The sequence below is a fragment of the Mucor velutinosus genome, assembly GCF_035048745.1.
Source record: "Mucor velutinosus strain NIH1002 chromosome Unknown tig00001561, whole genome shotgun sequence".
NCBI lineage: Eukaryota > Fungi > Mucoromycota > Mucoromycetes > Mucorales > Mucoraceae > Mucor > Mucor velutinosus.
Window position 1 is genome coordinate 423,202 of NW_027041903.1, and position 16,986 is coordinate 440,187.

The window sequence follows — 16,986 nt, forward strand, 5'->3', positions numbered from 1 at the left end:
CTCTTGCTCGTGCCGGTAAGGTTAAGTCTCAATGTCCCAAGGTCGCTAAGCAGGAAAAGAAGAAGCCCAAGACTGGTCGCGCCAAGAAGAGACAAGTCTATAAGTGAGTGTTGCTGATTGCATTGCTATGATGTGCTATAACATTGACCATGATTCTTCCTTCTTTACAGCCGTCGTTTCGTTAACGTCACCACTCAAGTTGGTGGTAAGCGTAGAATGAACCCTGCTCCTACTGCTGGTCCTTAAGTTGCTTCACAACTCTGAAAGAAACCAACCGCAATCAAAAAAGCACTCAATAAATAACATTTTTCGACACAACGAAGATCTTATTCATACTATAAAAATTGGAATAAAACATTTACGACATATATCTGTATGATATTATTCTACAAAAAGAAACCGACATGGGAAGGATTGGGTGCAAAGAGCTACATGTGTGTGAATGTGCTGTGTATGTGTGTGGGAAATTGGAGCCATTATTCAAAAGATGAATCTTCCATGCTTTTGTGACATTAGAAGATGGGGGTTGACATGAGCAAACCGATCTCGCAAGATTGGTCTAGTCGTTTCTCTTGGCCAAAACCGCATATATATTTATCAAATCACTTGGTACAACCACTATCTATATGATAATATCTGCCATAATTTATCCATCCGCAATCGTGGTTTACTCGAGACACTCTAATTGAGTGCTTAAAGCATGTGCACCCTAAGATTTCATGCATTGCATAGAAATGGAAGCTTGTACAAACGATGCTTCGTTTTATGTAAAAAAAAAAAAAAAAAAAAAAAAAAATGCCGGTCATTCGTTCAATGTAGGTCTTTCCAATGCACTATGCAATTGATATAGGAGGTTCAGGCCATTGCAATTCATTTTGCTGTTACCGAACGATAGTCAATAGCAGTTCCTGGTTGCCATGTGCAGCACCCGTTGTCTATAAATAGCATGAAATGTTCCTGGTTGCCATGGAAACATGGTACCTGTATAAGGTTGCTCCTACTTTTCATCCTGAGACATTGCAAAGCATGGTAGGTAGCCAATTTGGCTCTAGATTACTATATTGATAACTCTCGGAGGCCGTGCGAATCAAGCGAAATTGATTAGGCAACTACTGAGCGAAAAATAAGAGCTGCTGCTGTATTTGGCTTTGTCAGATCCCACGAAAACTACATTTACATGACTAGATCTCTGTCAACCCTTTCAGAGATCTCGTATTCAAATTGTCCGTCTAATGCAAACCCAGGTTCTTGATCTGTGTGGTGGCTTCAACAACCTTGCGAATGCCATCCCGCTTGTAATAAAACTTGGAGCATGATGCTCTAAAATGGTCATCATGAGAAGGTATTCAAATTGAACACAAGAATGAAACACACTACTTGACACTAAACTTTAACATTCCTCTTTAAAAAAAAACTTAGGAAACGCTTTCGCCTCTCTTATTGTTAATGGAATAGAAACGAATGAACGGAAATGTAGCTTGGATAGATCTCCATGCTATTAGAAACTTAAAGATCGTATTCATGATTGCTTTTTTGACAAGGAATATATATGATGGACAACTTGATGCCCACAAATGATCATGTACATGTGCATTAGAAAGACATGACTTCATATATGTTTCAAGCTACTATCCCGTAGTTAATTGGCACCATATGGTATAAAGTACTGAGCATCCGCATCATACTGACTGATTACAATATTACATGCCTTGAGATCAAACAAAATAACTGAAAACACATAAAAATTTTCTTGTTTGAGAGTGGACCTGACGCAATGTCCATCAGCTAGCCGAAAAGTCGCTCTAAGACTTGTTTGTATCTTCGATCCAAATCTCATAATTCCATTGTAAAATCTGAGAAACTGATAGGGACATTTTAGACTTGAATAAGTAGGTTCAATTTTCAATTGTTTCAAACATGAACACAACAGTTAAACCTTAATTTCTATTAATTAGAAATGCAATTTGATGCTTTGAATTATATAACAACGAGAACTTCCAATGTGAAAATTAGTCATCGTTAGGTAAGTTGAGTTTTATGATTGAACATTGATCTTGGCGCAGGCAATGCATTCTATAGCAAAACATTTGACATATGCCTTGTGATAAATCAGACATGTTGCATAAACAAGAAATTTAGTATATTGCGGAAGAAAAATGAATCCAATTCGCAATAGGCATCTGCAAAGAACAGGCCATTTTTTTTTTTCGGTGGAGTCATTGATAGATTGTACGGGATGCCACATATTCAGATCAGCTCTTCTTACCTGGGTCTTTGTCGCTGCTAATGAGAATGAATGCTGTTACATAATTGTAGAATACTAATTGTGTGTTCTTGATTACCTTCCCGACATGTCCAATCATCAAGAATGTGTTACTATGTAGCACTTTGAAATGAATGTGTCAGGCAGTAACACTAAGCAAAAAGCAATTTCTATGACTCAATATAGAATTCGAAGCAAGCACGATTTCTAGATGATTTCAGTCTAATTTACAAATAAGGAGATAGGCGCTACATTTAAAGTAAAAAGACGATATATCAGAGATTTCTGTATATCGCATTAGCCCAGGATGTGGAGCTGGAGATGTTGCCATCAAGTATACATGATATTAGATGTATTTGAACCGGAACATACCATGGCGAAGTTAACATTGTACCACAATAAGGCAGTTTCACTTTCTCTCTCAATATCACAAGTATCGCTCAATCTTTCACCCGTTTGAAATCGAACGCTCTGCCATCAAATCACGATTTGATCTTCAGGGAAGAAATGCCCAAACAAACCTAAATAGATCAAATGTTTGGAAATCAGACACCCCGCCTTTCGGATTTTTCCCAATCAAGCTGCTAATTGCGTTCGATAATAATCAGTGTAGACTAGAGCATTAATTTAGTGCATATCAAATCCAGATGGTGCAAGTATGGTTAAATCAGAAAAGTTGAATATGCACTTGATCTATGATTTAACCGTGAAACCAGCGAAATATACATGCAAGTAAAAAAGAGGACCATTCAAATGTTGATGGAATACTTCCATTAGCATTTTGCGACATTGCATGCCCTAAAAAAAGAATCCTAAACATTGGAAAGAAAGTAGTGGTCATTTTTCAACAGTGAAACACAACTCTTCGTTATAATATTACCTGGGGGGGAGGGGGAGGGGGGAGGGGGTAGAGAGGGGCAACACGTTTCTTGTGTCAGCAATCAAAATGTACTTTCTAACGCGGAGACATGTCCGAGACGCTGATGCTTGATTGCTACCTATTTATATTGGGTATTACTCTCTTTCTCGCTCTAAGCACAGTGGCATCTTGTATGTGTGTATCGTTTGATACAAATGGAGAACCTTAGAAGATGTGGTTAAACCAAAAGTTTTTTTGTTTTAGTTCCCAGTCTGTACCTGAAACATGCGCCAACCTTTGATAGGGTGTATCAGTGCCTAATTCAATAATATTGGTTACCAAGTAGAATTGCAGCAAGACATGAAAACGAAAAAATTATCACATATATAAATGTCCCTTATTTCTCACTTGTTTTTCTATTTACTCCTTGAATTACATCTTTTCTTTCTCTTTTTCTTCCAATATACCACTCTTACAGCTGCCATGTTTCCAAACCCTATTCTCCAGCAGATATTTGCTTATTTGCCTTTGCCTGATAGATTGAGAGCATCGAGGTAAATAGGCGCTAAAATATTGAAATGTTCATTGAAACTAACATGGCATTCAACTTGCAGAGTATCTCGCAGATGGTATTATAATTGCAACGACCCTCATTTGTATCAGGATGTTGTTTTGAAGGATCTTGAGTTCAATACACTCTTGCTGGCCATGCAGCGTATTGTTCAGATCGGCCCTCGTATTAGAAGCATCACCATCGAAGGCTGTTTCTCTGAATTTATTCAAAACACAGTGGTGCCTGTTCAATTCTCAAATCAGCCTCCCAACAGACCATTGTTGTTTTCGCACATTAGAGCCCTTCAGCCTGCTCGCAGACGGCAAGAATACTTGAAAAATGGATTCGAGCTGCACAACCACTTCTCTGACCTCTTTTCGCAACTCATGGAACTAGGTCTTGCAACTCTTCACACCATCAAAATCCTCAACTGCGACTTAGATTTTGAGATGACTGAGCTCTTTTGCGCTATTGCATGCAATGCCAACTCGCTCAGCACATTCCATTATGTCAACAATGGTGATAAAGGTCTTCATTCATCTGGTTTGTTGCAAGCTATTGTTTCTGGTAGTCCCAAGATGCGCCATTTCCGTGGTTTACATGCTGGCATGAACGACGCTGTGCTAATGACAATGGCAAGACATTGGCCTCTATTGGAATCATTGACTCTCTGCAGCATCAAATCAAAAGATGTGCTTGAACTGACTGGTCTCATCAGCGAAGATGGGCATGAGCTTCGAGGTGCTTCTCCCACAGGTACAATTTCAAGTCGCGCATTCTGGGAACTACTCTGCAAATGCAAGAATCTACGAACACTGGAAGTACATGATTTGGCTTGTATCACAAATAGAGATCTGGCCCTCTACAATTCATTGCGCGATGCTTTACACGACCAACAGTCGAAATCTGCTAGAGAAAGCAACAAGCGTCGTTTCAGACCTTATGATACCCCTTCCCTAAAGCACTCTTACCATCACCATCATTACAAAAAAAGACACCATCAACACCATCAGCAGCAACAACACTTAGATACCTCTCAACTTGATCTTCCTGGCTCCTCCCTGCGAAACCTTAGAGTGACAAAGTTCATTACAACGCCATTATCCACTCCTGGATTTCACGACATTGCAAAGCTGTTTCCAAACTTGAGCCGCTTCGAATATGCTACCAATTTCTATACGTTCAACAACCAATTCGAAGGCGTTACACCTGAAATGTACGAAGCTGAAAGAGCTGCTGTTGCTGGTTTCATGGCCACTCAAAAATCGTTAGTATATGATGGTCAGTGGAATGAGCCCATCACTACAGAGCAGCGCCTCATGGCTGGCATGACCACCAGATCAAACGAACAATAATAATTACACATACTCTAATTGCATATCCCCATTCTCTTTCTCGGTTTGCGCTGAATAAAAAGTCCTTTTTTTTGTTAGTATCATTGTAAATCTCACACCGTACGTCGAAACATGTTTAAGTTTCATGTTGTAGGAATTTCTCTATCTTTAACTGACTATCAAGCCAATCACATTGACAATGTATAATCAGTAGATGGCTGGAAAATCAGAAATAAAGCAAGGTTAATTTGTTGGGTCTTAGATAGACGATACATGCCAAATGTTGATTGTATCTTCATCCATTCCATCTGCATCACAATGTCTTGAACTTTGTATAGGAGGGCTTAGCTTCTTCTCCAGTAACACGACAATACGTGCTAGAATTCATGCCTAACAATGGAGGTAGCAATCATTCAGATTTTCACTTCGTTTTCCAATTATATCATTCGTGTTTTTTTTTCAATGCTAGAAGACAGCAAATCATGAATGGCTTCAAAAGTTTAAACATGTAAAAGTGATACCATTTCTTGGAATGTTTCATTATTAGAATATAGACATATGAAGTATATTCAGAGCTTGTTCAGCGTCAATACGCTGCTTGATCAATTTAATCTTCACAGACAGTACCTCAGTCTTGCTAGTGATGCTTGCAAAGCTCATGCTTCTTGATAGCAGATATGCCAGACTAGCAACTTATACAGTATTGGCCAGAATAAACATCTGCTCTTTATGAGACAAGGCTTCCCTTCAGTTTAAAGCCATTCAGTTCCACAGACTTCAATTTGAATCTTAAGCATGTCTACCTAAAACGGCAAGCGTCGAGCTTATAATTATTATCGTTGACATGAAAAACATTTAATGGTTTGTTACAAATATTTCTATTAATGGGTTTGGGGAAGAGGCTGAGTCTCTACCCCCCCAAGAACATAACGGATCCAATTGAACATTTGGTAATATTGGCCTAAAATAAAAGGGGTTTGCCATACCGCAGCGAGGGTGTGAAACCATAACAACCAAGCATCTAATCCAGCACTGGATGACATTGGCCTTGATAAGGGTTTGCAGTAGCGAAGCGAACGTGTAGAACCATAGTATTCAAGTAGCAAATTCAGCCTTTTATTCCCATCATTAATTATCTACCAACAACATAACGCATCAAAATTTGCATGAATTAGCTTTACCAAAATCAATTTGCCTCCTATTCGAATTAGAAGTCGCACAGGCTGCAGAATTGCCCTTCCTCCAGAAGATTTCAGCTACCAAAGATGCGTAAATAAAAGCCATAAAGCAAAAATACAACCAAATTTGACAGCTTTTAAGCCTTCATATCTTGACATATAGATCTTTCTGAGCCGCCGGAATGACGCCAAACAATTGTACTCGAGTAGCAGTAACTTCCTGGCACCTTTGCTCAACGTTTTGGGAACCCAAAAAACATGGCCAAAAATCGACGAAAAAGTATGGCTTTCTCCGCTAAAGATCATAAAATAGCAAAAAAAAAAAGGTGGAATTTCCAGTAATGGAGGTTCCACGCTGGATTCTAGCCATAATCCAGGCAACAACATTTTTACTTATGCATCACTTTTTCAAGATATCAAGAGTCAGAAGCGAACAACCTTCAACATTGCTCCAGCTATCGACAACAACGCCTCCACAACTGGAAGACCTTTGGACTACAACTCAACATTCGTAGAAGCTAAGGATGACTACTCCTTCGCCATTGATTGTTCTCAATTTGCTGGGATGGTATTCAGAGAGAAGCCCTTGCTCACTTGTCTTTGAGATCACTATTCCAAAGGATTGGGAATTAGAACACGTATGGTTGGCAAGAATCATAAGGTCATTGAAATCAACTTCCCAAGCCAGGAAGATTGCGAGGAGGCTCTGAACAAGGAACTCGTCTTACAAGGGAAGGTAATCAAGGTGAACAAGGCTTTGGACAAAAATGCCAACGTCCTCAGAGTAGGTGTCTCTGAGCTTCCTCACAAAACTGAAGAAGTTTTGAAGCCTTTGATGGTGGAGACCTTCCAAAAATATGGGGACATTCTCAATCTTGGTCTTAGCTATACCAAGGATGGTAATTGGTTTACTGGTCGCGGTTTTGTCACTCTAAATAGGGACAAATTAAAGAGTTATGCAGCTGAACTTACCCCTCAGATCCAGTTTGGGAATTTCAAGGAGAAGCCACATTTGGTTTGGAGTAACATGAACCCAATTTGTCAAGACTGTCACACTGATGATCATATCAAAGCTGATTGTCCTCGAACAAAGAGGAAAGCATGTTTCCGATGCGGAAGCTTGGAACATCTCATCGCCGGGTGCCCATTAGCCTCATGGAATAGAGTGAAGAAAACTAATGATCACAACAAACAAGGTCAACATCGCCAGCAAGAGAATGTTGCCCAACCTAAGCCTATAGGTAGAAAGGTTGACCTTTTAGATCTAATGAATGTGGACCCTCCTAAGTACCTCAACCACAAGAAGGGGAAAAGGAAGGCTACATCCCTTTCGTCGAAATCCCCAAGCGATGATGAGGCACTTTCCAAGGGGGAAGTATCTTCAGCAGACGAGCCAGAGTCTGATTCCGACGCTGAAAACGCCCAAGGACATTCAACCAACTTGAACGACAGCAAGGATATGCAAATGGAAGAAGTTTTTGATAACAGGGGCCAGGAGGAGATGAATGAATCTCAAGTTGGTGCATCTCAGGAAGGTGACTCCCATGATGGTGAATCTCAGGTTGCTGAATTCAAGGGTCGGAAATCTCAGGCCGGTAGCCTCTCACAAGAGGATGCTCCCAATGGACATCTCGAGGAGGAGGACAATAATTCCTTTGGTGATGAGGAGTATGTCAAGTCTACCAGCGAGGAAGATAGCGATGGGGAATCTCCTAAGGTTGTTCAGAACAATGTAAGTAAATATAATTTACGACACTCTGGGCACAAGAAGAGTGTAGATGAACCTACTGAGGAACATCCCAAGCGATCTATTGATGAACTGGCTTCTACCCCTCTAGTAGAGGACAGCGAAGGTCCTAGAAAAAAGCAGATTAAACAGCAAGAGACTAATGCCAGAGATGAAATGGTCTTGGATGGACCACCAACTACAAACACATTATAATTAATTAATGAGTAATACCAACCAAACTAGAAACATTAACATTAGGATAGGTTCCCTCAATTGCAGGAACCTCAACAAACAATACAACACCAATACAACAAATAGGTTCATCACCTACCTTAAGCAGCAAAAGTTAAATATACTACTATGCCAGGAAACAAATATTCCTCACCATTCCTTTGAAAACATCACAACAAATTTTAAATGTCAATTCCAGTGCCACCAAGCAATTTGGACTGGACAATGTGGAGTCATCAACTTCAATCCATCACTGAATCTACAACAAATCAAAATACTAGAAGATGGAAGAGTTATTCTGGCCAAGCTATCACTGGTTAACAATAACATGCCTCCAATTTACATTTTAATCTATGCTCACTCTGATAACTACAGGGCGAGAAATCACTTGTTCGACCAAATCATCAGTCTCCTTAACTCCATGCCTGAGATGATCCCTTCTCACATCATAGCCGGTGACATGAACTGCTGCTTCGACTCCACAAGTCAACGCTATAATCGCCAAATTGGAAAGCCCAAAAGTTTCATTGAATTTTTGAACACTCACTTTTCAGATTGCTTGAACCAACCAAATCTACCGCATGATTACACTTTTAGACATGGATCGTCTCTTTCCACTCTCGACTATATGTTTGCAGGCCGCGATGCTTTCTTCAAGATGAGTGATGGTGATATCATATTTCTCTCTCAAGAATGGACAGACCATGCCTTGTTAACCAAGACATATACTACCGGCATGACTAACTGTGGTAAAGGTGTTTGGCGGGCCAACCCCTTTCTTGCGAAGAACCCTATCTACGTCAATAAATTAAACACTGCTATCTCTAACTGCGTTGAAACCAAATTAGATCCTAACCTATCTGCTCAAGAAAAATGGGACCTGATTAAGAAGAAAACTAAGCAAGTTACTCAAAACTTCAGCCGTACTCACTGTTCATGGAGGAAAGCTAAAATCAAGAAGCTACAAAGTGAGAGGAACAATTTGCTACGTAGGTACCGGGATGACTCCGTCTGTCTCAATATTTTGCTTTCTCCTGTCGAAAAGGAGCTATCCCAACTCCAACAAGAGATAGTTGACGTCCAACGACTGAGAGCAGGACAGAGATGGCACGAGAAGAGTGAAAGGTCTCCAGGTTACATCAAGCAAACATTAGCGGAAAAGGCATCCAAGCGAACAATCTCTAGCCTAAAGCATCCTAATTCCGGGGAACAATGCTGGGAAACTAGTACTAAACTTGATGCTGCCAAAGTCTTTTACCAAGACCTATACACCGAGGAAGAAATTGATCTCAACTGTGTGGAAAGAATGCTACAATATATCGACAAAACAATTCCAGCTGAGGACTCACAGGACATCATTGAAGACATACCTTACGAAGATATCATTCAAGGATCTCAAAGAACGCCAAATGGTAGTAGTCCGGGCCTGGATGGTATATGTTACGAAATTTTACACCTTCTAGTTATCAACCCGAGCTGCGAAGCGATTATTCTGCAAGTGTTCAACGATGCTTTATCATTAGGCAAATTCCCAAAATCCTGGCAGGAATCATGTATTGTGCTGCTACCAAAGAAAAGGGATATGACTGACCTTGGCAACTACCGTCCAATAACCCTAATAGCCTCTGATTGCAAAGTGTTTACCAGACTAATTAACTCACGAGTCATAGAGGTAGCAAGTGACCTTATAGCCCCCCCCCCCCCACCAAAGGGGCTTCCTGAGAGGTAGATACATTGGAGACCATGGGATGTCATTGAAAGTGACTGTAGACAATGCACGTGAAGCAAGATGGAACAATTCTGAAGAATTTGTCGAATATGCTGGGATTATGCTGGACAACGCCAAAGCGTGCGATAGGGTACTTCCCCAGTATATATCCAAGGTCCTAGTGAAGTTTGGTTTTCCAAAACAGTTTGTCCAATGCATCTGCAAGCTATTCTTCGACAACTCAATTTACGTGAATGTCAATGGCTTTTTAACAGATCCTATCGAGCAAAGACGCGGCATCATACAAGGAGACAGTATATCACCAATGTTGTTCAACTTGGCTATCGAACCATTTCTGCTATCTGTGACCAAAAGTACAACTATCTCTGGGTATAGTCTCCAACACGTCAAGCCTATAAGCAAGAGAACAAATAGTTGGGTAGCTCCTCCTCCATTGAAAGTACTCGCATATGCGGATGATGTCCTGACATTCGTCAAGTCTCGGACTGAACTTCTTGATCTGTAAGAAAGATGGAGAACTTACAACAAGGCCTCGAACTCCAAGATCAACTACGACAAGTCCGTGGCCTTCCCTCTTCATGGTGGAAGGATGACAAGCCAAACTGGTGGCCTAATTCAAGATCATGCAAGAAACAATCTCAAAATCAGATGGTATGATTCTACGTCTACAGGATTTATAAAATACCTAGGTTATCCAATTTGGTTCTGCAATCAACAAAGAGACGTATACATTGCTAAACTACTGGGTGATATTACTACTGCTGTTGAAAGGTTTGCAGCACGGCAAGTCTCACTGTATGGCAGAGCGAATATTGCCAACACTATGATATTGTCCAAGCTATGGCATGTCATTCGGATTGTTTCCCTGCCCAAAGACACAGTCAAGAATATAACCTCAATCATTTATCAGTTTGTAATGTCTGGTCTGTATCCACCTCTAAAGGGCAATTCTCTCTTCCTACCAAGGTATCAAGGCGGTTTAGGACTGATTGATATAATGGCGCAACAAAAGGTTCTGCAATTCAGATGTCTGAACGCTTTGCTGACAGAAAACAGCAACAACATACTTGGTCTCACTTATAGGCTACTAGTGGATTATTTGAAGATGTCGCACGACTCACCATCGCACATAATCCATATACTGTTACAAACGGCTAGATACAAAAACCAGTTAAGAGGCTTCCACCCTTATTACATGATGTTCGAGGCAATAGATACCTGTATGGAGCATTCTCCGCTCTCACTCGCTTGGCCTGTCAAACCAAATGTCATGACACTCTTGTCATTGCCAGTGCTGGAAATTCTTGATTTTGACAATGAGGAAGTAGCTATGGGATATACAAGCAGAGACTCGATCAGGGAGAGCAAAGTTCACGACTTCTTCCACATTGATCAGGAAACAAGTACTCTGCAGCTAAAGTCAAGAAGTGAATGCAAGCGACCAAACATCAGGAACCAGATAGAAAGAGGCCTTCTTTGTGGGAACATCAAATTGAAATCCTTTGCGGATACAAGAAACATGGAGGCTCATCTAGATCTACGGCCTTTCGTTGCTATGCTTAATTACCAAGACCGCCCAATGCTTCGAATGACGAACAAAGACTTGAGATCAGTTATGCTGGACATACACAATCTTGATGTTGGACGAAAGTTCAATCATACCATCAGCAAAGTCCAGTGGAAACACTTCTATCATCAAAACATGCACCACTCTGTGAGAAATGTCTGGTATAGAATGATACACAAGCAATGCCCGAGCAAATCAGCTCTTTTCGTTCGACGCCTGAGGAACGTCGAAGATGACAAATGTACCCTCTGCAATGATACTGAAGATGCCAAACATCTCATGGTTAGCTGCCCCCCACAAAAACGACATTTGGTCCAACATCTTTGAACAATTCCTGGAATATCCCAAAGTTGCCAATCCACAACAAGTATACCAATCTATAATTTGAACCTGAAGCAATACTTCATCTACAACTTAGACATCAAGATTACAATATTTGATCTGTTTGCTGCCACCATTCGCATGATATGGAGATTCCGCCTCCTACTGACATTCGAAGGAGTGCCTTTTGATACCAACAATGTCACCACCAAGATCTGTGCTAAAGTGATGAGATTGTCAGATCTCAAGCATTAATATAAGTAGTAGTTTAATTAAATATTATATATGGCAAGTCACTTTGTTACATACACTTGTCCATCATTTGATGTTCTTATTGTATTTGTATACCTACTAATAAATAAGCAACAGCCATACAAAAAAAAAAAAAAAAAAAAATACCAAAAATTAAACGATCGCATTTTTTATCACAAAAACGAAGACTTTTATTATGGCATGTATTGAACCAAAAAGTCTCTTTCGATCCAACGCAACCCCTGAAGCTTTGTTTGTGAGACCTTGATATATAAAATCTCGACATTTTCGCCAAAAACGTCATTTCATAATTTCATAAATTGCTAAACAAGTTCAATCAAAACAGCTATAATAAATAGCACCATTGGATGCGCCTCGAAAAAATCTTCTAGATAGCTTAAGGCTGTAAAGGATGATCACTACAACTTTCATAGTCGAATTTGGTAAAATGAGTCGATCAAGTCGCAAAAGGATCAAAAATCAACGAATTGTGATAGAATGTCAATCGAGATTTTAATTCCTTCTGGCTGGCAAAAAAAAGACTCTCCTTGATTGCTCGAAGCCCTATAATATAGCGGCAATGATACCCACAGAAACGATTATACGAGAAAGCGAGACTTCTCAAATGGATAGCGTACCCAACGTGAGACCCAAAAAGGACAGGCTGGTGACATAATCCAAAGCAACAGAATAGCACACAGACAAAAATGATATTGCAGGTGAAGTTTAATTCAGAAACCTCTTTCTTTTGAAAATCCCACGGCCTTGTTTGATGAATTTCGCGATGTGTACTTTACTTAGAACCCTGAAAATAGTACCATTGGATTCCTCAAGCGATTTGCTTTCTAATGATGTACATACCTTCTAGTAAAATATCCTCTCTTTGACCACAAATTGGCCATTTACTTGCTTATCTCTCTTCAATTCATGTCCTTTTGTTTACTTTACATGTGATTTTTTTTAAAGCTTAATTTTGCCTAGCAAATGAATTATTTTGATCTTGCATGATCCGAATACCTTCTAAAAGAGGACGATCCCTAAAAAAATGATATGAAACGTGTTGACTCTTTATGAGATGCATGTTCTTGGCATAAGAACTAAAAACAGGTTGCAGGAATGATACACGAGAATGACCAACTCACTATGTAAATGTGGGCATATTGATGATATCTAGTAGCGCAAACACTTGATTGACATCATTGACAGCAACCATGATAGCTGGAAACAAGATGACTTGCACTGGTTCGAAAACGATCCATTATGTTCCATTCCATGGAGATTGCCGCAGTAATATTCATATGGCACGCTTGTTTTCCGAGGTGTACACTTGTTTCTTGGTCCAGAATCAGTTATGCTGGCTCCGATGTGATGTAAACGACAAGTAAGCCAACCTTAACACTTGTATTGTCCGATTAGATGGACAGTTTATGGCTGATGTAAACAACAAGAGAGATGGATCGAGAACCGTATGACCTTGGAGAGAGAAATTAAGGAGAGGTAAAAAAAAGATTACTTAATCAAGCAATCAGTTGCATCTGTTTCAGTGTCAAATGACATTTTTTGTTTACTTTTTGATGAGGTTGAACCAGTGAGAAGTTGTCTGTTAATTACATCTAGGAAGAGATGGGGGAACTCGTTTCATGTGAAGGTGGAAAAAGGGCTTTTTGAAGTAGCAAAATGGACATAACTCGAGACAGAAAACAGTTGAAAGCCTCGGACGAAGCGGATCAAATAGAGCAAGTGTCAAGCGTCAAAATGGTACTATTTTCACGCGCTCAAAGTAGTATATCGTGGAGAAAAGTAAAAGGAAACGAATTTGAGTGTGGCAAGGATACTGGACTCACACAAAAGTCGATGAGAAGGATATAAATAGGGATTTGTTTCAACAGCTTTTCCCTCTTCTTCTTCATCTCATCTCTCTACAACAAGCAAAAATACTCTATACATACAAACTCTCTACAAGACATTTGGGTTCTCTCTCTCTCTACATATGGTCATCTAAATCAAATACTCTACTGTCTATTGGCCTCTACTACTGCTACATACAATGCCTTACAAATCCATGGTCCTCTCTACGTCTCTTGGTCCATGCTAGAAAAAGGCCACACTATCTTTGATACATGCAGACCTTGGTGAACTGTGCGAGTGAGTTATTATCTTGTTGGACGTATGAGCCATGTTGACTAACCTATTGATTATATAGTGCCGAAAAACTACTTTGTAGGGACTGAGTAGGATCACCGCTTCATAATCATGGGTAGACTGCAGGACAAATCCATTGGTCATGCTACGGGATGATCACAAGCTTTATTGCCGACGAGAGTAGGGTTTAACCCTATGATCCGGAGATGGAGGCGGCTTGAGCGTGTCGATGATCTTGTGATAGGTGAAGCAAGTTTACACCTTGGTACCTGTTTATATAGTGTTGGTTCCTTTTATTGATGATCAATTTTCTTTGCCCAAATGGTTTGTTACGCACTCATGCCACAGTACTTGTGTACTCATCTCATCTTTATCTAGTTACCTCTACCATCTCATGTTCTATCTCATCTAAAGCAAGCTGTCCTCTCCAAATGCTATCAAGCCAAGTTCTCTGTGCCTCCTACAAGCTCCTAAAATGACAAGACTGTTCAAATATACCATCTCTACATCTATACAAGGTCAAGCCCTACTCTCATCTGTGCTTCCTACAAGCTCCTAAAATGACAAGACTGTTCAAATATGCCATCTCTACATCTATACAAGGTCAAGCCCTACTCTCATCTGTGCTTCCTCTTACTCAATCAATTATCAAGACAATTAATGCCTGACATCTATACAAGGCCAAGTCGTTCTTATATCTCTGCTACCTCTATCTATACAAGTCAAAATAGCCTCAAAAATCTGAAATATTTTAATCCATCAAGTATGGTGATCTCATAAACTCAAATACACATTAATAAAAAAAACAACCACGTCTTGTCATTAGCTTCAATAATATGCTCTTTTATGATTGCATCTTGTTTCAAAGCTTGTACTGTCTATTGATTGCTATGACCAATGTATTTTAAAGCCTGTACATAATTTAATCATATACATATAATTTAACGTCAAGAGATTTTGCCTGTATATACTATCATAACATAATAAATTTATGGTCCCTAAACACTTTCAAAGCCTCAAAAAGGAAAGAAATTGATATAACAAGTATTTTGATAGACTGGCGTTATCAAATATAGATTCAAAAAGAGCAGCATAGCTAACGATGATGCTATATGATCTGCCACCTACTTTCCATACGCTTCAAAAGTATCTATTACTGTATTGCCTTCATGATGAAAAGGGCATTGAGTCTGCCAGCCGGCCGCACCAGCCGCCAAAATTGATTCAAATCCAGAACATTCTTTTCTGTTCAAGATTGGACAGATTTTGCCTTTTTTCGACTCGATTGAACTCTTTTGTAAGATTCGACTATACTAGTTGTGATGATCATCCTTTGCTTCCTAATAAAATTTCGAAGCACTTTTCAAGACGCATCCAATGGTACCAAGTAAGGTAGATGTTTTGAATAAACTTACTGAGCAGTTTATGAAAATATAAAAAGAGGTTTCTGGCCAAAAAGTCGAGATTTTCCATATAAAGGCCCCACAAAGATAGCTTCAGGGGTTGCGTTGGATCGATAGAAACAATTTGATTTAATATATACCATAGTAAAATTCTTCATTATCAAGGTCAAAAACGCGATCGTTTGATTTTTGATGAAAACCATGAGGGCTACCTCATGCTTTTTGGCCATTTTTTGGCCATTTTTTTTTTGGTCCCCAAAAAGTTGAGCAATAGTGGCAATAAGTAACTGCCAGATGAGAGCAATTGTTTGGTGCTATTCTGACAATCTAAAACAGCTTTGAAAGCGAGAAAACGCAGCTCAAATGCGCTCAGATTTTGCTGTTTCAGCCACACTGTCGACTAAGAAGGGATAATACCTGTATGCTACTTGCCTGTATATGAAGTATTTACATGTATACGGATGTGGAACATCGCATAAAAGTCAGATCCACAAATGATGTGAAGGGTTCTCAAGTGCAAGCGGGAAGTTATAATGAAAGTAGCAGTATTTTGATAAGATACGCAAGGGCAATTGGTAGAGAACTATCCGGAGCATAATCACTCGTATATTATAATGCAGAATGCTGCTCTATCATTCCAGATGATCATTGAAAAGTATGGCAATGTGACAATGACACGATCAAGGTCGTGCTTTTTGGCATCTTATATAGTGTGACATTCAGTCATTCTACCAATATATGCTAGGATTTCGCTGTTTAGCCTTCAATTATCGCATGAGAGCCATTTATATACTATCTGGACTACGGAGCCGGCTTTTCAACAATATACCACGCCTATATCAATGGAAATAACCAATATGCGTACAGACAGCACACTTTTATTGTCTCTGACTACCTAAAACTATGCAAAACGCAGCAAAAACTGAGTATATTTAAGCTGTGTTTTCTCGTGTTTGAAGCTGCTTTAGACCACCAGAATGGCACCAAACAATTTCTCTCAACTAGCATTATCTTACTGACACCTTTGCTCAACTTTTTTAGAATCGTCAAAAATCGGCCGAAAACCACGAGGGATACCTCATGGTTTTCATTGAAAATCAAACGATCTCATTTTTTACCTTGAAAATGAAGACTTTTACTATGGCATATATTGAATCAAAGTGTTTCTCTTGGTCAAAAGTAACCCCTGAAACCACTTTTGTAAGGCCTTCATATGCAAAGTCTCGACATTTTAGCCAAAAATCTCATTTAATACTTTGCCTAATTGCTCAGTAATTTTATTCAAGACGCCTATTACAGTTAACACCATTGGAAGCGCCTTGAAAAGCACTCCATGAATGTATTAGGAAGCATAGGATGATCACCACAGCTTATATAGTCGAATATCTAAAAAGAGTTCAATCAAGTCGAGAAATAATAAATTTG

General features: G+C 39.5%; 3 protein-coding genes across 3 annotated transcripts; all 3 read left to right on the top strand.

The window, feature by feature from the left end:
• Positions 1–3,605: 3,605 nt before the first annotated feature.
• ATC70_008277 (uncharacterized protein) lies at positions 3,606–5,030 on the top strand (the record flags this gene model as incomplete). The annotated part of the gene is made up of 2 exons (XM_064827528.1): positions 3,606–3,676; positions 3,737–5,030. 2 exons carry the CDS (start codon positions 3,606–3,608, stop codon positions 5,028–5,030), a joined length of 1,365 nt encoding a protein of 454 aa, XP_064686812.1.
• Positions 5,031–6,827: 1,797 nt separating this feature from the next.
• Positions 6,828–8,129, top strand: STT4_1 (phosphatidylinositol-4- kinase; the record flags this gene model as incomplete). Its single annotated transcript, XM_064827529.1, has 1 exon — positions 6,828–8,129. The coding sequence occupies one exon, from the start codon at positions 6,828–6,830 to the stop codon at positions 8,127–8,129; it is 1,302 nt and encodes a 433-aa protein (XP_064686813.1).
• A 346-nt stretch (positions 8,130–8,475) lies between these two features.
• On the top strand, positions 8,476–10,381 carry ATC70_008279 (uncharacterized protein; the record flags this gene model as incomplete). The annotated part of the gene is made up of 2 exons (XM_064827530.1): positions 8,476–9,580; positions 9,918–10,381. 2 exons carry the CDS (start codon positions 8,476–8,478, stop codon positions 10,379–10,381), a joined length of 1,569 nt encoding a protein of 522 aa, XP_064686814.1.
• Positions 10,382–16,986: the final 6,605 nt, after the last annotated feature.